The sequence below is a fragment of the Hyperolius riggenbachi genome, chromosome 5 (genome assembly GCF_040937935.1).
Source record: "Hyperolius riggenbachi isolate aHypRig1 chromosome 5, aHypRig1.pri, whole genome shotgun sequence".
NCBI classification, from domain to species: Eukaryota; Metazoa; Chordata; class Amphibia; order Anura; family Hyperoliidae; genus Hyperolius; species Hyperolius riggenbachi.
The window spans coordinates 321,977,736-322,002,367 of NC_090650.1; the positions used below are offsets into that span (position 1 = coordinate 321,977,736).

Genomic DNA, 24,632 nt, shown 5'->3' on the forward strand with positions numbered 1-24,632 from the left:
CCAAAACTGATGGCAGAATGAGCCATGAGGAGAGGGGAAATTCCCCTCACAATTCATCAGTTAACCCTGTGTGCAACTCTGTGGGAGAGAGAGAGAGAGAGAAAGCTCACAGCTTTTGTCACAGCTTTTCATACTGTTTTTGCTTTCTGAAAAAAATACTCTGTAGTCTGATATGCAACACGGGCTGTGCAGTGAAGCAGACACCCCTTCTGCAATTGATTTGTCCCAATAAAGCTAAATCCTACTCTCAATAAATTAAAGCGTTTGCCTCTGATATTTAACACGCAAAGTAGGAAAATGTTTACACAGCTACTTAGACATTATTTGTACATTGTAATTTTAGAACACTTGGGCATTGATAGTATTCCTTTAAGTTACCTGCTCTGTAGTTATTTTCACACGCAGTTAATTAACAGCCTGTCTAGAATTCTGGAGCTATTTTAAGGATTGAAGAGTTAACTTAAAGACAGAAGAGTTAACTTTAGGTTTGTCTGAGGTAAAATGTTTCCTGAATACTACATGCCTTATCACCACGATGATAACTATAGAAACGTTGTTATAAAGACAGGAGATAAGCTTAGTGAATTGAGGCCAATGCCCCACTGTGAATGTGGTCTTAGGCATATAAAATTTACTCAGGTTTGCTTTAGCATTGGTTGTCCTTGAGGACCTGCTCTCCATGGTGCTGATTTTGTGTTCTCCATTAAAACATCCTATTGACAATGGGGGCCACAATTGATTTATTTTTTACCCACCAGTGTAGGCAGCCAGAAAGTGCTCCTCAACATTATAGGTAGCCAGAGAAGCCCCCCAAGTATAGGTAGTTAGAGTGTGCTCCTTCCAGTATAGGTAGCCAGAGGGTGCCCCCCATTCAAAGTATGTCACTAGACAGGGTTCCCCCATCCGCTCTGCAGAGACGGCAGTGGAGCATTATCGAACTCACCTCCCCAGGATCTGGGAACATCCTCGTGGGAGTGCTGTATCTCTATGGGGAGATTGCAATCTTTTGTCATGTAGCAGACGGGCTTCTCACCATAGAGATGGGGCTTCCCAGGCAGGTGAGTTCCATAATGCCCTGCTGCACTCTGTCCACATTCCCCTCCTGGCGCTCTCCACCAGTGTAGCTCAGGGTTAACCCTTTTTCACTTAAAAGTAACCGTGAGTCACACTCAGGACCACCACTTAGGGAGCTAAGCACTGAATCATGGTTTTGCCGTGTTGAATATCAGTCCAGGCCTCAAGATGACTGATACATACACTTAAATAATGCAGAATGTTTTAATATCCATGCTAAAAATAGTAATCTATTTACTTTCTCAGGAATTCCGTATTATCCTTTTCCCACCACATCATTTCCTTTCAGGCCAACTGCTGGCAACATACAAGGTAAGTTGTTTAATTATATATGTATTACATCATTTTATGAATAAATAAGAAACACATTAAAGACCATGTATTAAACCTGTCTGTGGTGATCTTTATTCATGCAACAATTACATTGCTTGACTAACAGACATGTAAGTGATGCCTGAATATAGCAAGGTACACAGTTTGGATAGTTCACTACAGAAATTGCATAAATCCCTGCAATCTTAATGTGCATATTAAACTTAATAATTTGCATATTAAACTGATCTTTTTTTTCCCTCAGGGTGTAATTGCTCAGGTGCTGGAGCATTGAGTCATAACTGTGACAGGGTGACCGGGCAGTGTCCTTGTCGTTCTGAGTTCCAGGGTACAGCTTGTGATCAATGTGCCGCTGGCTTCTTCCACTATCCCTTCTGCCAACGTAGGTATTGCCGCTACATTTCGGGTGTCCTAATGCGCGACTAAGTAACGCTAATTTTGTATCTTCAGGTTGGCACTTATAAATCCAGTCTGAAATAAGATAGCACTCTTGGACTGCGTACTTTCTTTACTTCAAACTTTTGTGTACAAAGACATTACAGCTGACCTAGCTTATTACGGAACTGGGAGCACCCAGTGTTTCTGTGATGAAGTGTAATTTTTTTCAATAGACTTGTTTTTCTTTTGTATTTTGCCTTTCTCAAAAAGCAAAGACTCATGAAAAAATATTAGAAAATTATAACATTGAATAGCCTAGGTCTGGTGAGGAAAGATAAAAGGGTCAAAGATCTGCAGAAAATGAATTAGGGCATAGCCAAGTGCAAAAGTAGCATGATAATTTCAGAGCAAATATAGCAGAATTATAATAGTTATAGGGTACTCAAACTTCAGGGAGTCACTCAGACAACCGCTGCGAAGGTGGGGAGATTATTAAATACTGTCCCCACACTGGTACATATGGTCTCTCTTCAGCCAAAGTGGTTCTACATTTCAAAAAGCATGCAAAACACCTAAAACTAACCTCCTACAGGAGGTAGATGAAGATGCATGTGGATTTAAGAGGTGCCCAAAGAATATAGAGCTAAGAAAGGGGTTTAAATGCAATAGTAAGGGAAACTTATTTCCCTAAGGCCCCTTCCCCACTTTAACGCAGGTGGGTATGGAACTTCACTGCTCTTCAGTGCACATTCCATTCATTTATAATGAATGGAATTACAATACATTCACAAATACGTGCAAATACATGTGTTGCTGAACTGCATTGTGTGGTTAGAAACATCAGACAGTGCAGTCTATGCAGTGGCGTAGCTAAGGAGCTGTGGGCCCTGATGCAAGTTTTACAGTGGGCCCCCCAAGCTCTCTAAACATAACAATTGATACGGCGCACCAAAACCTGCCAATGGCAACTACAGTGTCAGAGGAGCAAGAAGGGGATGGGGAACAGCTTGTTAATGATTACCACTATTCAAAGTAGCTATATAAGTGATTATTATGAGCACAGGACCAATAGAGAGCTAATACTGTAGTTGAGGGAGGGCCCTTCCGGGCCCCTCTGGCCCAAGGGCCCCGATGCGGTCGCTACCTCTGCACCCCCTATTGCTACACCCCTGAGTCTATGCACTTCTGACATCCTTCTGATGTCCTTGAGTGTTGCTGAAAACGTGATCAGCAGTAATGAGCCCAAGTTTATTTCAGCAAACCCACTTGCTTGGGTCATACGTCTAAATAGGTAGCCATCAGACTGAGAGGCTGAAACTAGCCATCAGACTGAGAGGCTGAAACTAGACCAGCTATGTTTTTGTACTGCCCAGTAACTGAACATTCTGCAGAGATCACTTGCCTGTGCTAAAATGTTGCCATCTGTGATACATTTCAGAAAGTATAGCAAAACAAGAGAACTCCCCATATGTGTGTATATAAATCAAATATCTGAAATAACCACTGCAATAGCCCAAAATACATACCATATATTGGGCTTGATTCACTAAACCGTGTTAACTCATATCAAAGGCATTTTCGTGTGCATAATCGCGTTTGCGCGCAATTGCGAATTTGCACACGCAGTCAGTCGTGAATTTTCGTGCAAAAACAGTATATCGTTTTCACGTGAAAAATTTGCGATTGCGCGTGTTAATTCGCGATTGCGCATGCAAATTCGCGATCACGCGCAAACGCTAAAATGCATGCGAAAAGGAACGTGATATGAGTCATCACAGTTTAGTGAATCAAGTGCATAATCTTTATTGTTACAAAGGGACAAAAAACTATTGAAATTAACTAAAAACAAGGCATGGCCACCGGACCTCCCATTTAAAATCCATTAATAATCCACAGCAGGGCAGCCATCAGGGGGGGGAAACTGACACTGCAGTGAGGGGCCCAGGGCTTCTGGGGGCCCTGGGCCCCCCAAAGTGCTGGAAAGGCCACATGTGCTGTCTGTGGGTCTGTGGCTCACTAACCAGCACACCGCGTTCCAGCACATGATCTATACTGGGGCAACACCTATATCTGGCTACAGGCTACCTATACTGGGCCACCACCTATACCTGGCTACCTATACTGGGGCTGGAACTACCTATACCTAGCTACCTATACTGGGGCACCACCTATACCTGGCCACCTATACCGGGCATCACCTATACTTGGCTACCTATACTGGGGCACCACCTATACTTGGCTACCTATACTGAGGGCACCACCTTTACCTGGCTACCTATACTTGGGCACCACCTATACTTGGCTACTTATACTGGGGCGCCTATAGCTTGCTACCTATACTGGGGGCACCTATACCTGGCTAGGGCAGGGGGACGAGCTAATACAGAAGGGGACAAGAGGTAACACAGGGGGATAAAAGAGGCACAGGGGGAACAGAGGCGGACAAAAGAGGCATAGGGAGAAAAGAGATGGGAACATGAGGTCACACAGAGGGACACAAAAGAGGCACAAACTGAGGTGAGACAGAGGGGGACAAAAGAGGTACAGGAAGAAAAGAGGGGGACAAAGAGAACAGATAAAGGATAAGAACGGCCCTACAAGACCCTATCTCAGTTCTTAACCGGGGACAACCTGTATTTTGCTAGTATTTGGCTCCACCCACAACATGGCCTGGCCACACCCACATCATCGCTGTGCATGTAGCTTTCTTCAGTGTCGGAGGCATGCACATTTTTCACCGCAGTGCACTTTGTGCATGGACATGGGGGTGGGGTAGCTAGTGGGCGGGCACAGCAACCAGTGGGTGGGCCCAGGGAGGAGGGGGGGCAGGTCTGATCATGTGTGAGGGGCCCCAAAATTTCTGATAGCGGCCCTGATCCACAGGATCTGTGCCACACTGCCCAAGTAAATATCACAACGGTCCTGAAAAATTAGCAAGACCGTCTATGGACAGTGTATTGGCACTGTTGCATAGTATTATCACATAATATCAGTAAATATCTGTACCATACTCTCCACGTAAATATCACAACGGTCCTTAATACAGTATCAGAAATTTCAGAAAGTAATCAGGGACAGGATACATTTTACAATGGGCAAACATTGACAAAATAATTTATAAATGAATATTGTAGTAAAAAAAAAACCTGATTTGTTCCTGTTATTTTGGTTACAGTTCCTCTTTAACATTAATCTAGTCTGCATAAGGTCGGGTTTCACGAAGCAAACATGCTAAGCAAGAGATAGGCCTCCATTTGATATTAAGTTATTGTAAATCCAAGCCAATCAATACCTGAGAGTTTGTGATATTAAAAGCATATAATTAGATTGCTAGATTTGCTAAAGTCTTATGGGATGACCTTTGCTCAAATAACCTATCGCTGTATGTTCCATACCTGTGCTTATAGTCTGAACTATACTATTGTGCATAGCAGATAAGCCAGAGCTTACAGGGGAAGAGCATACAACATACTTGAAAGGGGAAGAAAAATCTAAAGAGCATAATCTCTACTAGACTCAGTAGTGAACAAGTATACCTTTCAGACTGTTAATACTAGTGAATACACAATAAAGACACCCTTGGAGAGGAAATTTGCATTATTAGAGCACCATTTTTGGTGATCAGCACAAAACGTACTGTCTAGGACTAGGTAAACCTATACGAGCTCAATGTTTTCTGTGTGTAGTTATAGAATTTTACAGGACAATGCAAAAAGGAAACCTAATGCTGGGAATACACCATCATTTTTTTTAGCAGATAGATGGTTCGATAGATCATTTCCGATATGTCTGATCTGATTTTCGATCGTTTTTTGTAATCTATTTCTCATAAAAGTAAATGGAAATTAATAAGAGAAGATCATAAAATTGATTGCAAAATCAATAAGATTGGACAGTAAATCGACTGAAAAATCTCATTGTGTATTCCCAGCATTAGGCTGTAGGTCATTATAAGACAAGTCACCCTTGAAACTGATTTATTTACCTTCAGTAGAATCAAAACAGTGGAATGAAGCCTGCAGGAAAAGGAATACTGTAGTTTTTAGTAATTAGCAAAAATATCAGGCCTCCGTCACACGGGGAATCACGGGGAAACACAGTTGCTCCAAAATCACTAAGAAATGCTGCCTGCAGCACTTTTGTGATTTCAGAAAAATCGATCACCATTGAAAAATCTGCTGAAATCGCTACAAGAAGGCTCCAGTATAAACGAGGCCTAAGTGGTTGTAGTTCTCCATGACATATCTAGATACTTGTAGAGTGCACATAAAGCCCTATATTGAGCATTACCCTCTGGCCACCAGAAGTGGAGGATGATGTACAGTAGTTATGATGCTAGTGTTCTCTCACTACCCCCTGTCTTCTCATAGGTATTTCACTTTTCCATGCATAAGGGCTTAAGAGCTGGTATAAACATAGCGGGATCCTATATCTTCATGGCATTCTTGCTATTGTAATAGGAGTTGGTCCAGCTACTGAAGCAGGCTTTATTTTCATGGATTGGGACAGAGTGGCATAAATTGTTTGATATACCCAGTAAATCACTCAATGGGCTTGATTCACAAAGCTTTGATAACTCTTATCACGGCCGCGCTAGCATTTTGCGCACACTATAATGCGCGTAACGGTTTTCGCGTGCAATTGCGGATTTTCGCACGAAACGCATGCAGCCGTTTGCGCGCAAAAAACATTATGCAAGTTATAGCACGTGCAAAACGCTAGCGCGACTGTGATAAGAGTTATACAAGCTTTGTGAATTAAGCCCAATGTGTGAATGCTGTATAGACCAATTATAATCAATTATGTTGTTATTTTAAACCCAGAGAAGAAATAAGCAGTCTAAATAAAACCAAGTGGTTGGTATTGGTTAACCATGCAAAAGTGTGACCTGTTTCAAAGAGGAACTCCAGTCAAAATAATGTAATAAAAAAGTTTCATTTTTACAATAATTATGTATATGATTTAGTCAGTGTTTGCCCATTGTAAAATATTTTAAATCCCTGATTTATATTCTGACATTTTTCACATGGTGACATTTTTACTGCTAGCAGGTGATGTATCTGCTGCTTGCTGTTTTGGCAGTTGGAAACAGCTATAAACAGCTATTTCCCACAATGCAACAGGGTTCACAGACAGGAAACTGCCAAGAGTACGTAGTCAGAATTTCTTTGTGGGAGGGGTTTCAGCCATACAGCACCCCTGATGGTCTGTTTGTGAAAAGGAATAGATTTTTCATGTAAAAGGGGGCATCAGCTACTGATTGGGATCAAGTTCAATTCTTGGTCGGAGTTTCTCTTTAAGTGCTAAAAACTGGCAGGTATCCAGTTACAGCTGGAAATCCATAACTCAGCAGTTACTGGCGTATTATGTACTGCGTTTTTTTGCAACCTTTACTCCATTTGATATCCATGCTGTAAAGAAAATGGAATCTTTATACAACCTTCCAGAGAGAACTGTTACAAGACATTCCAGTCAGTAAGATAGGTGGAGCAGCAACACAGGAGGTTACAGCTAGTTTACATTTATAGACAGCTTAACATACAATTGATCATGGTGAGCATGCTTATAAAAATGGTTAATATAAAACCATGGGAATGCTTTGAAATAATGGCAAGACTGTGTAACTCAATATGGGCAATAAAAGGAGATATTGATGTGACAGTGTGCAGGTCGCTAGTGCTTGTGTCCCATGCTGAGATTTAGCATATGGAGTTATCTGCAGAGTGCACAAAATGATGACTCTTCTGATGGATGATAATGAGAGCTACTGTAGGTATTGTTTTAGGACACAGGTACATATACCTTACAGGTCCATATACACACCTAGAAGATAGTGCTAAATATTTGCACAATGTTAGTATGGTAAACGGTATAATTGATGCATCTCAACGTGGCCAGACATCACAGATGCCATCTTATGTTACAGAATTTCCAACTGAGATATAATGATATTGTATTCACTTCTGCATGTTTCCACACAACCTCTTTCTGTGTAGAGCGTTTGGGCACTTATCGTTTTACTTTTTTTTGTTTTTCAGTGTATTAGGAAGGTCAAGAGCATAGTAATAAAATGTTTTATTTATTCTTAATAATCTAATCATACTGAACTGCCCAAGGCCCGGCCTTTGTGGCCTGTCCAGAAATCCAGCCCTGGTGACTGGAACCTAGTCAATAATTCAGTATGCTTACATTAGTGGTTTTACCCCCATTTTTAACCTACTGACATGTCACCTCTAAATAGTTCAGTTAAAGCCTGTATATTTTGCTTATATTTTATAGTTAATTTATTAGTGTACGTGTCTACGCACACATCCCCCCCCCATGCCCCCCCCCCTCTTTTTCTTGATTATATATAGTGTCTCTGTGGGCCTTACAAAACGTACAGATGTCATCAGCTCGTCAACAACTGGAACAAGACCATGGACTAGTAATGAGTCATTTTTGTAATACAGTATAGTAATAGTGACGTGCCTGCATTGTAAAAAAGAGCTAGAATTAGTCATACAGTACATGTTTATTGCATTATTGTACAGACCCTAATTTTAAGCTATTTTGAGCATATGATACTTATAAGACACCTGAACTGAGAGAGGGATGTGGATGTTCAGGTGTCCTTTGTGTATAAAGCATTATCACTATTTATGATTCTTTCAACAAAACCATACAGAGGGAAAAGATCCTCCAATAAAGTGCAAGTGCGTTCAAAGAATGTTGCCCAAAATTACAGCAAGGCAACAAGCATTAACACTTTAAGCATCTTGTGTTTAGTAACCAGGGTTACCAGCATCACTCCACACCCAATCATTCTAATATCTAATGTATTGCAACCACTGAGAAAATCATCTTACCCAGAAAAATAGGTTTCATGTGCTTCCATTGAATTATTGTGCTCTGCTTGTCCAAAATGGACAGAACTGTGTAAATTCTTGATTGGCTGGATTAAAAGATGTCATGGTTATCCATAGGTGGGATGGTTGCACTCTTCTCATAAAAATATAAGATTTGGTAATGGTAAATTTAAGAGTTGCCTCATTAGATTAGCATCTTTATTACTTATTATTTTAATTTACCTTTGGATTTTAAGTTACTTTTACTGAAGTTTTATACAAATTTGGATGCAAGTTTTAACTTGTTGCTTTGGCTCAGTTTAAGGATGAAGAAACGGTAAAGGTATTCTTAATAACCATAATATTATCCTAAAAATTCTCAGAATGTTTATACTGTTCTTAAATTGTGCTGAATTTCCTGTCCCTGTCCTGTGCAGTAATATATGATTTCACACGGGTCTGTGCCATGTGTAAAGGGCTATTTCCTTGAATTGTTTAGGCTGTGATTGCGATCCTGCTGGAGTGCTCCGCGAGGTATGCAACGCCGCCGGGAAGTGCCTGTGCAAGTTTAAGGTGGAGGGGGCACACTGTGATCAGTGCCGCCTGGGCTACCATTCCTTTCCCAGCTGTAATGGTGAGTCATGTTTGTTTCAGGCATGAACTTCAGCCTAAACAAACATACTGTCATTAAGTTACATTAGTTATGTTAATTAAAATAGATCTCTTACCCACCCTGTTTTAAAAGAACAGGCAAATGTTTGATTTCATGCGGGCAGCCATCTTTTTGGTTGAAAGGAGGTGACAGGGAGCATGAGACACAGTTCCAACTGTCCTGTGTGCTGATCACCCCTCCCAGTTGCTAGGCAACGTGAATAACAACATAGGAAATCCCATCATGCTTTGTACAGCATCAGGGAAAAAAAGCCCGGGCAGTTTTCTTTGATGGATGGAGCTGAGCTAAAAATGCAGCTAAAAATGATGCTTTGGTAAGAAAAACAAAGTTCTGATGCTGTGAAACTGTTAAAGAATCACCAAGCCTTTTCAGTTCTGCTGAGTAGTTTTTTAGTCCGGAGGTTCACTTTAAATACTTGTTTCAGTTAATCATTTCCCACATCGGATGGCAATCTACTAGAGTATGTCTAGCTTAACCGCTAAAACAATCCTGGCACCACTTCTCCACTTTAAGGAGATAATCTTTCTCGTATCTACAAAATAACTTTTTAGCATCTAACATTTGAAAAATGTCTAAATGTACATAAAGCATAATATGAAACTTATGTTGAGTATTTCTTTGCTCACTGGGGCCTTAAAGAGAACCCAAGGTGGGTTTGAAAAATCCTATTAGGACACAGAGGCAAGTGCTGTATACATTGAGCAGCCTCTGTGTCCTTACAGACTGTCTCCAGGCTCCCCCCAGGCTCTGCTGTCCCCCATTAACCACCCTGGCGTTCTATTGATTGCGCCAGGGTGGCTGCGCAGCACTATTTTTTATTTTTTTTAAAAAATCATGTAGCTAGCTACATGATAGGTGCTGAGCAGCGACATCCCCCCACCCCTTCCTATCGCCAAACAGTTTGGCTTCCCCCGTCGCCATGGCGACGATCGTGATGACGTCATCGACGCGTCAGAGGGAGTCCCGATACACCCCTCAGCACTGCCTGGCACTAATTGTCCAGGCTGCGCACGCGGTCTCGGGGGGTGGGGCCTGTTATGCGGCGGGTAGCTACGCATCGGCAGCGAGCGGCCCCAACATGCAGCAAAGTGCTAGCTGCGTATTTTAAAAAAAAATTATGAAAATCGGCCCACCAGGGCCAGAGCAATCCAGCGCGGCGGTCATGGACGAGCTGAGCTTGTCCATACTGCTAAATTAAAGAAACAAAACACCAGGCTAGCGACACGCAGATTGTGTGTGGCTAGCCTGGTGTCAGTCACCACCGCTCCCCCGCCTCCTGTATAGTGCGGCTCCCTGCCTGTGTCCCTTCCCTCCCTGCCACTGTAAGCCGATTTGAATAAGCTTACGTAGGCGGGGAGGGAAGGGACACAGGCAGGGAGCTGCTCTATAGAGGAGGCAGGGGAGCGGCAGTGACTGAAAGCGGCTAGCAACAATCTGTGTGGCGCTATCCTGGCAAGTTTTTTTTTTATGAGGGATAGCAGAGCCTGGGGGGAGCCTGGAGACAGTTGGTAAGGACACAGAGGCTGCTCATTATTTACAGCAGTGGCCTCTGTGTCCTATAAGATTTTTCAAACCCACCTCGGGTTCTCTTTAAAGAGAATCTGTATTCACAAAATGAAGTATAAACAAACATCCCTGCCTGTTTGGGGTCATCTTCTAGCCCCCTCTGTAATATTTTTGCTGCTATCCACTGCAATGAAGAGGGTAAAAAAACTGTTTTATAAACTGTTTTGTAAATAGAAAAGATGGCCACCAAAACAGGAAGTACATCAGCAGAGCAGTGAACTCAGTTAATACACAGTGGGTACACAGAGAATTCAGTAAGTTACACATTGAATTCTGTCTCCAGAGGTTATATGGAAGTTTTGAAAGAGCTCTGTGTCAATGAAGCATGACAAGCTGTGTTTTTAGAGCCTGGAGTCTCAGCTCTGCACTGGTGTCAGGCTGACAGGCAGCTTCCTCCTCAGCCAGCTATTCTTTGTTCAGTTTATCAGTCTGTGTTTATCAACCTCAGATAGCAGACAAGCTGACAGTGAGAGCAGGGACATTGGCCTCAATTCACTAAGATCATGCTGGAGATAATAAAGCAAGAGAAAATTTACCTCCACATAGTAAGATCTTCATTCCTTAAGTTATCTCTTCATTCCTTAAGTTACCTCCTCTGTAGTTAATTTACCTCCTCTGTAGTTAATTTACCTCCTCTGTAGTTATTTTCACACGCAGTTAATAGCCTGTCTTTAACTGTGGAGTTATTTTAAGGATTAAAGAGTTAACTTAAAGACAGAAGAGTTAACTTTAGGTTTGCCTGAGGTAAAATGTTTCCTGAATACTACATGCCTTATCACCACCTCTAGAAGAGTTATTAAAGACAGGAGATAAGCTTAGTGAATTGAGGACATAGGCCTCAATTCACTAAGATCATGCTGGAGATAAGGCAAGAGATAACTTACCTCCACACAGTCAGAGAGTTATTTTATCTCTTCATTCCTTAAAGAGACACTGAAGCGAAAAAAAAAATATGATATAGGGAATTGGTTGTTTACTATGAATAATTACTAGAAGATTAGCAGCAAAGAAAATATTCTCATACTTTTATTTTCAGGTATATAGTGTTTTTTCTAACATTGCATTATTCTATAATATGTGCAGATTACACAACACTCAGCATTCAAAATGAGTCTTTCAGAGCAGTCTGTGAAGTAATGACCTCTCCTCTAGCAGAGAAAAAGTAAACAGTTTACTTACAGTTGAGATAATAAAAGTCAGATAACAGCCCTCTCCACGACTAACTTAGTCAGAGAGCTTAATGGCTTGTTTGCATAGAGATAACAACTGGAGTTTCTCAACTCTTCCTGTACTGGGAACAATTAGACTGATGTATCTGATCTTAATGTTTTATTTCTTAGCTGTACTACACATACAAATCATAATATCATATTTTTTTTTCCGCTTCAGTGTCTCTTTAAGTTACCTCTTCTGTAGTTAATTTACCTCCTCTGTAGTTAATTTTACCTCCTCTGTAGTTATTTTCACACGCAGTTAATAAACTCTGGAGTTATTTTAAGGATTGAAGAGTTAACTTAAAGACAGAAGAGTTAACTTTAGGTTTGCCTGAGGTAAAATGTTTCCAGAATACTACATGCCTTATCACCATGGTGATAACTCTAGAAGAGTTATTAAAGACAGGAGATAAGCTTAGTGAATTGAGGCCACTGTCTGTGAGGAATAATCACCACAGGAGCACTGGAGGGGCTTGGAAGGAGTTAACTTGTTCACATTACTGAAGAGTTGGCAGCCTTCCAGACACAGCCAACAAATCCGACAGGGGAAAGATAAGTTGATTTATTACAGAGATGGTGCAAGTAGAAAGTGCTGCAGTAAGCCAGTGCACAATGGAACAGCCTTAGGAACTTGTAGGATAGGAGAAATACTGCTAAAATTTTTGTTACAGAGTCTCTTTAAAAAGGTATTTTATCTACAAGGTGTGAAAACATCTCTTGTGAGAAAACCCAGGAGCTAAGTTAATTGGATAGGGGCCCTTACCTGGTTTACGTCATGAATTATCTTATCTGTCTTCATAAATAAGACTTCCCTGTCTTATTTCATGAATGTTCTCTGTTTATCTCCTAAATTATCTTTCCTTACAGTTGAGGTGTAAAATAAGTAAGAGAGATAATTCTTGAGATTTATTTTGTGAATCAACTCCCATGTCACATGAGTAGCTCTGTAGCTGTGACGTACTACCAAGGCGTGGCCCTAGAGGCTACATAAAGCTATTTTATTTAAGCCAATCTTAGGTCATCATTGGTCAGTTTTCCCAAGTGAAAGTCATTTTTTAACTACCTGCTGTAGCCTTTAGAGCCATGTCACATGACCGTGTCCCCACCTCTGAAGACGTTCCAGTAATATGCCACAGCAAAAGAGTCAGCCATTTGAAATCCCTTAAACCACATGTGGAATGAATTAACTGGATTTAGAAAGTATCTACGTAAGAATGTGTGGGGCAAAGTAACATTATTCCCTCAATGTTAAAGTCACTGACTGAATTTACTTGTATGTGTGGAGGATGTTGTGTAATAAGCTGTATAAAGACATCATGTTTGTTTCATTCCATAGAATGTGACTGTGACGTGATGGGTGCAGCAAGCCCATCTTGTGGTCCCCGAGGAGAATGTCAATGTCACCCTAACTATGCCGGACAGAGATGTCATGAATGCGCAGCAAATTTTTATAACTACCCCTCATGCCTCTGTAAGTGCAACACATGCTCTAGGCTGATTACATTGGATACTACATCAGTTAAACCTGTCATGCTCTTACTTTTGAAATCTTCCAAGGCCCAGGAATACAGCTGAGATGATTGTCTGGCTGCTTCAAGTATATATATATATACACACAGTTGTGTTCAAAATTATTCAACCCCCACTGAAATTGAGTGTTTTGGCCAGTTTGACATTGATTTTGATCATTTCAGTCATCTTGTTTACAATTAAATCAAAGAGGCATTTGTAAGTCAGACAAATATAACATTTATAATGAAATAACCACAAATGTCTTTTCTGTGCTCACATCATTATAAGTTTTATTCAACCCCCAAGTGACATTCATTCTTAGTACTTAGTACAACATCCTTTTCCAGTTATAACAGCTTTTAAACGTGAAGCATAGCTTGACACAAGTGTCTTGCAGCGATCTACGGGTAGCTTAGCCCATTCTTCATGGGCAAAAGCCCCCAGTTCACTCACATTCTTAGGCTTGCGCTCTGTAACTGGTTTCTTTAAGTCCCACCAGAGGTTCTCAATTGGATTCAAGTCTGGTGACTGTAAAGGCCACTCCAAAATGTTCCAGCCTTGAATCTGCAACCATGCTCTAGTGGACTTGGAGGTATGCTTGGGATCATTGTCCTGTTGAAAGGTCCAACGTCTCCCAAGCCTCAGGTTTGTGACAGACTGCATCACATTTTTATCCAATATCTCCTGGTACTGAAGAGAATTCATGGTACCTTGCACACACTGAAGCTTCCCTGTACCTGCAGAAGCAAAACAGCCCCAAATAATGATTGACCCCCCGCCATGCTTCACAGTAGGTAAGGTGTTATTTTCTTCATAGGCTTGTTCTTCCTCCTCCGAAACATAGCGTTGATCCATGGGCCCAAACAGTTCTAATTTTGTTTCATCAGTCCACAGAACACTATCCCAAAACTTTTGTGGTAGTGTTCTGTGGACTGATGAAACTTACAAGTGCCTCTTTGATTTAATTGTAAACAAGATGACTGAAATAATCAAAATCAATGTCAAACTGGCCAAAACATTCAATTTCAGTGGGGGTTGAACACAGCTGTATAGTTACTTTTATTCAACCAGCAAGTAATTTTTTGACGGGAAATGTACAAGAGGCATTATTGTGGAAAAAAAGCATTTCTCAGCTTTTATTTACATTTGAGCAAAAAGTGTCCAATCCAAAATTATTTATACCCTTCTCAATAAATCAATAGAAAAGCCTTTATTGGCTATTACATCACTTCCTATAATTGCAGACCAGCTTTTTGCACGTCTTCACAGGTACATTCATCTTTAGCAATGAGCTCCAAATCTTTCAGGTTGGAGGGTTTTCTTGCCATCACCCTGATCTTTAGCTCCCTCCACTGATTATCAATTGGAATCAAGACAGGACTCTGGCTGAGCCACGACAAAACCTTAATATTGTTGTCTGATAACCATTTCTTCACTACTTTTGCTGTGTATTTTGGGTCATTGTCATGCTGAAATGTCCACTGGTGCCCAAGGCTAAGTTTCTCTGCAGACTGCCTGATGATGTCGTTGAGAATCCTCATGTATTGCTATTTATTCATGGTGCCTTTAACTGTGATTAGGTTCTTTGGTCCATTGGCTGAAAAACACCCCCAAAGCATTAGGTTCCCACCACCATGTTTGACAGTGGGGATGGTGTTCTTTGGGTTGAAGGCTTCTACTTTTTTTGCACTAAATTAAGGAAACATCATTGTGACCAAACAATTCAATTTTTGTTTAATCTGACCATAACACAGAAGACCAGAAGTCTTCTTTGTCCAGATGAGCATTTGCAAAGGCCAAGCGAGCTTTTGTGTGCCTTATATGGCGCCTTTCTTGGTCTGCATCTGTGGAACCCAGCAGTGTGCAGTGTCTGTTGGATTATCTGTCTTGAGGCATTGCCACCACCAGCAGAGCCTAGATTCATCAGGATGACCTTGGTGTTGATCCTTGGAATTTTTTTTTTTTCACCTCTCTCACTATCCTCCTGGCCAGCACAGGTGTCACTTTTGGCTTCCAACCACGTCCTCAGAGATTTTCCACAGTGCGGAACATCTTGTATTTTTTAATAATACTTTGTACTGTAACCACTAGAACTTGAAAACATTTAGAAATGGCCTTGTATCCCTTTCCTGACTTGTGAGCAGCTACAATGTGCAGCCCTAGGTCCTCACTGAGCTCCTTTGTCATAGCAATGACTGTCCACAAGTCAACTGCAGAGAGCTGCTGTTTTTCACCTGTTGAGTTAATTAAAACAGCTGTTCCCAATTCAGGGTAATTAGGATGCTTTAGAACAGCTTGGACTATTTGGAATAGTATAGAACTTTGGATTTTCCCACAGACTGTGACAGTTTGTGAAGGGTATGAATAATTTTGGACTGGGCACTTTTTGCTCAAATATAAATAAAAGCTGAGAATTTTTTGTTTGTTCCACAATAATGCCTCTTGGACATCGTCTTATTATTTTTTTGGGAAACACCTATGTCATTTCCCATCAAAAAAAATACTCAGGAGCTCAAAATGAAACTTGTATTATAAATGGTCAGAGGGACTGGACCTGAACCTGCATCCACCTGTTTATGCAGTGAGACTCAGACCGAAGTTGGTAAACTGTGTCCTACACTTTTTCTCATGCTGAGCTGCTTCCATTGGCCTATGGTCACAATTTCTAGTCGAGTGATGCAAGTGACAAGGTTAGTGGGCACGGATGAAGTGACAGTAGGCCAGTGGGACCAGCTTAAAGCTAACCTGAACTGAAAACATAAGTCAAAATAAACATACATACGTCACTCTTACCTCCTGCTTAGTCTACTCATCAATCTCTTTCTCCTCTCCTGCCCCCTTTTTGTCCACTGTGATGGATTTAAATACGGCGATGACCCTGTAACAGCTTCTGGCTCAGTACTCCAATAACCAGTAATATTGCTTAAGCCATAGGTAAACATGGACATTACCTTCCACATCAGTTGTCCTTTCAGTTATAATTAACAGCAAATTATATAGTGGAAAAGAGGCTTTCAGCTTTTGTGGGTCTAGTCAGAACTGGAAGTAATCCTTGTTATGCTGGGCATACACGATCCGTTTCTGCAGCTTGATTAGCCGCCGGATCGACTCCAGCGCGTCCCCGCTCGTCCCCATGCACGCCTGGATCGATTCCTGCTCATCCCCGCGGGCGCTTTTCTTATCTTCCGCTCGTTTTCCGCTATTGTCCGCCCGCGGGTATCGAGAGCGGAATCGATCCGGCGGGTCATTGGACACGTCGGATATTATCAATCGAGCCATCAGCGGCTCGATTGATAACAAAAAACGACCCGTGTATGCCCTGCATTAGAAGTAAATGGTGAGCTTCTGAGAGAATTTGATTATTCTAGAAATTACCCTTTAGTACTGAATACTCTTTACCAAATAAGGGCCTGAACAGTGGAGCTTAGCTGCCACATGGTCTGTATAAAAACAATGTAAAATGAAAATGTTTTGAGAGCTGTAAAGCCGACCGTATTGGAGATGGAGACTTATAACGACTTGTGTTTTATGTAGCCTGCCAGTGCTCAGTGCAAGGCTCCTATCAAAGCACATGTCATCCCATGACTGGCCAGTGTGAATGTCGACCGGGTGTAACAGGGCAGAAATGTGACCGGTGCTCTTCTGGTTTTGACATCTATCCTTATTGCCAAGGTAAGCTTACAGTTGCTTTTATTATGATTTGTTGATATGTTTTGCTTTTAAATCTCCATTCCAGATAAATGTAGCGCACACTATTCTAATAAGCATTGCACAATGAAGTCAGGAGCTTCCCTAGACTGTGTTTGACGTTCATTCTATAATATTTTCTTCAACCTCAAGATGAATGGGCTTTTTCCACTAGATCCGGTCTTTTGTGTGCGGAAAAAATTTAGACAGTCTGCAGCATTTTTTGAGGCATCCAAAATCCTTTCGCCGTGCATCAGCATGGCTGTGGAGTACACACGTGCTACTGCAGGGGAATGCATATGGCATCTGGAAAGAAAGATGCGCACAGCACCTCACCTCACACGGGGCCCTCGGGCCTCTGGCGCTATATGTGCTACCTGAGAGCTACTGTTTTGTCCCCTGTTTTATTGCCTGATGAAGCGGGCTTGGTCCTGCAAAACGCGTTGCATCTATTGGGGTACTAATAAAGTGTTTATTTATGTCAGACAAGTAGTCTAGTCTGTTTTCGGAGGTAAGTCCACCACTGCCTCCCCAGCATATTTTAAAACTTTTAATTATTGTTTTTATTCTGCTGGCGCCTCTGTTCATCAAAGTCATTATAGTGTCCACCCTTGGTGGAAGGGGGACCCACCCCTACCTTTCTTCTATCTACGGAGAGCGACTTCTTAACCCTGAGTGAGGACAGGTCTAATCTCCTCACCTGCATTCACAGTGGTTGCCTCAGTGGTAACCCTTGTTTGTGAGTATAACCTTCTCACATTACATTATTCACTATTGTCCTGAGCATACTACACCATATTGGGCTCTCGGTGTCTTTTTCTTATCATACAAAGCATGTGTGTTGGAGTGCATTTAAAAAAAAATGCTTTCTATGCTCTTTCTGATGTTCTTGCATATGGCACACTCCATTGCAGAAATTAGCAAACCAATGCATACGTGTGCTCAGGCCTTTACTTGGATAAACTGAATGTAAAACATGGTGAACAGAGGCTCCATAGTCTTGCACTGAAGTGACCAAAAACTGACATAAATGTGCAAAGTGGAAATTTAAGACATTTCCTTAGTGTGGTGTTCTCCAAAATCAAGGTAGTGAAAAAGAATTATCCCATCTTTTTGGAGAACGATATATATATATATATATATATATATATATATATATATATATATATATATATATATATATATATATATATATATATAGTATATGCACAATGGATGAAGATTAAAAAACGGATGATTCAGTAAACAATAGTGATATGTATCTTTCTGCTGATTATATTTAAATGGTGACAAAAACATGGTGACAGTTATCACCGATAGTTGGGGACTCACCCATGTTCAGCTTTAAAAGCCCCTATGTGTGTTTTATAGTCTGTGGTGACTTTTACCCTTTATAGAAGAATTCTTGTCTTAGTGTTGAAATGTATTTTGCCGAGTACTTGAACACAAATACCTTTAGATCATTAGCTTTGCTGGTTCCTTGGCAGAGTTCCTCAATCATTGTGGAAGTCTAGGCTCTTTTCCAGTGCTTAACAACACTATATTCTTGTGCAACATTTTACTCAGCTTTGAGGTAGTATCCTATGGGAACCGGACAGCACACAAAAGACCCTTTGTGGGACTCGGCACTGGCGGAAACATTTATAACACAGAAAATCGTTTCAAGTTCTTTATAAAAAAATTTTTTTGTTAATTTTAAGTGGAAAATAAGTCATAATCACAGGCTTCTTTCCAAAGCGAGCAACTTGAGTTTAGCATTAAACATGATAAGAAGATTTTGGATATGTTCCACCAGTTTAAAGAAACCAGTTTTGTGACTCATAGGTCTGTAATCCGTTATAATGTGACTCAGGTGACTGCTCTAATGTTATCAGAGGCCAATAGCCTAAGGCTTGCAGCTTTTTCAGTACTAATGCTCGGTACACATGATGCAATTTCCTGTCCGATCGACAGGTAATCTGACAGGAAGTTGATGCAACTTCCTGTCAGATTACCGGTTGATCAGACAGAATGCGTGTGTACATGTCCAAACTGTTCCCGATCAATAATGGGATTGATTTTTCCATGGTAACTTCAGAAAATCGATCCTGTCCATAGCTTCTCTGAGTCATTCAAGAGCTGCAAGAGAGGTGGCTGTTTTAATGTTATCAGAGGCCAATAGCCTTGCAGTTTTTGAAGTACTAATGCTGGGTACACGTGATGCAATTTCCTGTCCGTTCAACAGGTAATCTGACAGGAAGTTTATGCAACTTCCTGTCAGATTACTTGTCGATTGGACAGGATGTGTGGGTACATGTCCAAACTGCTCACGATCAATAAGGGGGTCGATTTTCCCCCGGTAACTTCAGAAATTCGCTCCTGTTATCAATCGGTAGCAGATCAGAGATGTCGAAAATAATCATCTGATTCCCGTCAATTGGATGGGAAAATGCATCGTGTGTATTCAGCATTACATGGTATAAGTGAATATGAATGTGAGGGGAAACATTCTTAACCACTTCGGGACCACAGTCTTTTCGCCCCTTAAGGACCAGAGCCTTTTTCTCCATTCAGACCACTGCAGCTTTCACGGTTTATTGCTCGGTCATAAAACCTACCACCTAAATGAATTTTACCTCCTTTTCTTGTCACTAATACAGCTTTCTTTTGATGCTATTTGATTGCTGCTGCGAGTTTTACTTTTTATTATATTCATCAAAAAAGACATGAATTTTGTCAAAAAAATGACTTTTTTAACTTTCTGTGCTGACATTTTTCAAATAAAGTAAAATTTCCTATACATTTGAGCGCGAAAGTTATTCTGCTACATGTCTTTGATAAAAAAAAAAACATTCAGTGTATATTTATTGGATTGGGTAAAAGTTATAGCGTTTACAATCTATGGTGCCAAAAGTGAATTTTCCCATTTTCAAGCATCTCTGACTTTTCTGCGCACCTGTCATGTTTCATGAGGGGCTAAAATTCCAGGATAGTACAAATACCCCCCAAATGACCCCATTTTGGAAAGAAGACATCCCAAAGTATTCAGTGAGAGGCATGGTGAGTTCATAGAAGATTTTATTTTTTGTCACAAGTTAGCGGAAAATGACAGTTTGTGACAAAAAAAAAAAAAAAAAAAAGTTTCCATTTCTTCTAACTTGCGACAAAAAAAAATGAAATCTGCCACGGACTCACTATGCTCCTCTCTGAATACCTTGAAGTGTCTACTTTCCAGAATGGGGTCATTTGTGGGGTGTGTTTACTGTCCTGGCATTTGGGGGGTGCCTAATTGTAAGCACCCCTGTAAAGCCTAAAGATGCTCATTGGACTTTGGGCCCCTTAGCGCAGTTAGGCCGCAAAAAAGTGCCACACATGTGGTATTGCCGTACTCAGGAAAAGTAGTATAATGTGTTTTGGGGTGTATTTTTACACATACACATGCTGGGTGGGAGAAATATCTCCGTAAATGACAATTTTTTTATTTTTTTTACACACAATTGTCTATTTATAGAGATATTTCTCCCACTCAGCATGGGTATGTGGAAAAATACACCCCAAAACACATTATACTACTTCTCCTGAGTACGGCGATACCACATGTGTGGCACTTTTTTGCACCCTAACTGCGCTAAGGGGCCCAAAGTCCAATGAGTACCTTTAGGATTTCACAGGTCATTTTGAGAAATTTCGTTTCAAGACTACTCCTCACGGTTTAGGGCCCCTAAAATGCCAGGACAGTATAGGAACCCCACAAATTACCCCATTTTAGAAAGAAGACACCCCAAGGTATTCCGTTAGATGTATGGTGAGTTCATAGAAGATTTTTTTTTTTTGTCACAAGTTAGCGGAAATTGATTGTAATTGTTTTTTTTCACAAAGTGTCATTTTCCGCTAACTTGTGACAAAAAATAAAATCTTCTATGAACTCGCCATTCTCCTAACGGAATACCTTGGGGTGTCTTCTTTCTAAAATGGAGTCATTTGTGGGGTTCCTATACTGCCCTGGCATTTTAGGGGCCCTAAACCGTGAGGAGTAGTCTTGAAACCAAATGTGGCAAAATGACCTGTGAAATCCTAAAGGTACTCATTGGACTTTGGGCCCCTTAGCGCACTTAGGGTGCAAAAAAGTGCCACACATGTGGTACCGCCGTACTCAGGAGAAGTAGTATAATGTGTTTTGGGGTGTATTTTTACACATACCCATGCTGGGTGGGAGAAATATCTCTGTAAATGACAATTATTTGATTTTTTTTACACACAATTGTCCATTTACAGAGAGATTTCTCCCACCCAGCATGGGTATGTATAAAAATACACCCCAAAACACATTATACTACTTCTTCTGAGTACGGCGATACCACATGTGTGACACTTTTTTGCAACCTAGGTGCGCTAAGGGGCCTAACGTCCTATTCACAGGTCATTTTGAGGCATTTGGATTCTAGACTACTCCTCACGGTTTAGGGCCCCTAAAATGCCAGGGCAGTATAGGAACCCCACAAGTGACCCCATTTTAGAAAGAAGACACCCCAAGGTATTCTGTTAGGAGTATGGTGAGTTCATAGAAGATTTTTTTTTTGTCACAAGTTAGCGGAAAATGACACTTTGTGAAAAAAAAAACAATACATATCAATTTCCGCTAACTTGTGACAAAAAATAAAATCTTCTATGAACTCATCATACACCTAAAAGAATACCTTGGGGTGTCTTCTTTCTAAAATGGGGTCACTTGTGGGGTTCCTATACTGCCCTGGCATTTTAGGGGCCCTAAACCGTGAGGAGTAGTCTTGAACCCAAATGTCTCAAAATGACCTGTGAAATCCTAAAGGTACTCATTGGACTTTGGGCCCCTTAGCACAGTTAGGCTGTAAAAAAGTGTCACACATGTGGTATCGCCGTACTCAGAAGAAGTAGTATAATGTGTTTTGTGGTGTATTTTTACATATAACCATGCTGGGTGGGAGAAATATCTCTGTAAATGACACATTTTTGATTTTTTTTACACACAATTGTCCATTTACAGAGAGATTTCTCCCACCCAGCATGGGTATGTGTAAAAATACACCACAAAACACATTATACTACTTCTCCTGAGTATGGCGATACCACATGTGTGACACTTTTTTGCAGCCTAGGTGCGCTAAGGGGCCCAACGTCCTATTCACAGGTCATTTTGAGGCATTTGTTTTCTAGACTACTCCTCACGGTTTAGGGCCCCTAAAATGCCAGGGCAGTATAGGAACCCCACAAGTGACCCCATTTTAGAAAGAAGACACCCCAAGGTATTCCGTTAGGGGTATGGTGAGTTCATAGAAGATTTTATTTTTTCTCACAAGTTAGTGAAAAATGACACTTTGTGAAAAAAACAATAACAATCCAATTTCCGCTAACTTTTGACAAAAAATAAAATATTCTATGAACTCATCATACACCTAACAGAATACCTTGGGGTGTCTTCTTTCTAAAATGGGGTCACTTGTGGGGTTCCTATACTGCCCTGGCATTTTACGGGCCCAAAACTGTGAGTAGTCTGGAAACCAAATTTCTCAAAATGACTGTTCAGGGGTATAAGCATCTGCAAATTTTGATGACAGGTGGTCTATGAGGGGGCAAATTTTGTGGAATCGGTCATAAGCAGGGTGGCCTCTTAGATGACAGGATGTATTGGGCCTGATCTGATGGATAGGAGTGCTAGGGGGGTGACAGGAGGTGATTGATGGGTGTCTCAGGGGGCGGTTAGAGGGGAAAATAGATGCAATCAATGCACTGGGGAGGTGATCGGAAGGGGGTCTGAGGGGGATCTGAGGGTTTGGCCGAGTGATCAGGAGCCCACACGGGGCAAATTAGGGCCTGATCTGATGGGTAGGTGTGCTAGGGGGTGACAGGAGGTGATTGATGGGTGTCTCAAGGTGTGATTAGAGGGGGGAAATAGATGCAAGCAATGCACTGGCGAGGTGATCAGGGCTGGGGTCTGAGGGCGTTCTGAGGTGTGGGCGGGTGATTGGGTGCCCGCAAGGGGCAGATTAGGGTCTAATCTGATGGGTAACAGTGACAGGTGGTGATAGGGGGTGATTGATGGGTAATTAGTGGGTGTTTAGAGGAGAGAATAGATGTAAACAATGGATTTGGGAGGTGATCTGATGTCGGATCTGCGGGCGATCTATTGGTGTGGGTGGGTGATCAGATTGCCCGCAAGGGGCAGGTTAGGGGCTGATTGATGGGTGGCAGTGACAGGGGGTGATTGATGGGTGGCAGTGACAGGGGGTGATTGATGGGTGATTGACAGGTAATCAGTGGGTTATTACAGGGGAGAACAGATGTAAATATTGCACGGGCGAATTGATAAGGGGGGGGTCTGAGGGCAATCTGAGCGTGTGGGCAGGTGATTGGGTGCCCGCAAGGGGCAGATTAGGGTCTAATCTGATGGGTAACAGTGACAGGTGGTGATAGGGGGTGATTGATGGGTAATTAGTGGGTGTTTAGAGGAGAGAATAGATGTAAACAATGGATTTGGGAGGTGATCTGATGTCGGATCTGCGGGCGATCTATTGGTGTGGGTGGGTGATCAGATTGCCCGCAAGGGGCAGGTTAGGGGCTGATTGATGGGTGGCAGTGACAGGGGGTGATTGATGGGTGGCAGTGACAGGGGGTGATTGATGGGTGATTGACAGGTAATCAGTGGGTTATTACAGGGGAGAACAGATGTAAATATTGCACGGGCGAATTGATAAGGGGGGGGTCTGAGGGCAATCTGAGCGTGTGGGCAGGTGATTGGGTGCCCGCAAGGGGCAGATTAGGGTCTAATCTGATGGGTAACAGTGACAGGTGGTGATAGGGGGTGATTGATGGGTAATTAGTGGGTGTTTAGAGGAGAGAATAGATGTAAACAATGGATTTGGGAGGTGATCTGATGTCGGATCTGCGGGCGATCTATTGGTGTGGGGGGGTGATCAGATTGCCCGCAAGGGGCAGATCAGGGGCTGATTGATGGGTGGCAGTGACAGGGGGTGATTGACGGGTGATTGACAGGTGATTGACAGGTGATTGACAGGTGATTGACAGGTGATCAGGGGGGATAGATGCATACAGTACACGGGGGGGGGGGGGTCTGGGGGGGGTCTGGGGAGAATCTGAGGGGTGGGGGGGGTGATCAGGAGGGAGTAGGGGGCAGATTAGGGACTTAAAAAAAAAATAGCGTTGACAGATAGTGACAGGGAGTGATTGATGGGTGATTAGGAGGGTGACTGGGTGCAAACAGTGGTCTGGGGGGTGGGCAGGGGGGGGGTCTGAGGGGTGCTGTGGGCGATCAGGGGGCAGGGGGGGGGGAAATCAGTGTGTTTGGTGCAGACTAGGGTGGCTGCAGCCTGCCCTGGTGGTCCCTCGGACACT

At 41.9% G+C, this 24,632-nt stretch overlaps 1 protein-coding gene across 1 annotated transcript in view; it reads left to right on the plus strand.

Moving 5' to 3' along the window:
• Positions 1 to 24,632, plus strand: part of LOC137519405 (laminin subunit alpha-3-like) — a 120,665-nt gene that overhangs the window by 73,978 nt on the left and 22,055 nt on the right. Inside the window, exons 11-15 of the mRNA XM_068238360.1 lie at positions 1,321 to 1,386; positions 1,652 to 1,789; positions 9,112 to 9,246; positions 13,402 to 13,536; positions 17,112 to 17,249. Coding sequence (XP_068094461.1) covers positions 1,321 to 1,386; positions 1,652 to 1,789; positions 9,112 to 9,246; positions 13,402 to 13,536; positions 17,112 to 17,249 — 612 coding nt within the window. The remainder of the gene's footprint in view (positions 1 to 1,320; positions 1,387 to 1,651; positions 1,790 to 9,111; positions 9,247 to 13,401; positions 13,537 to 17,111; positions 17,250 to 24,632) is intronic.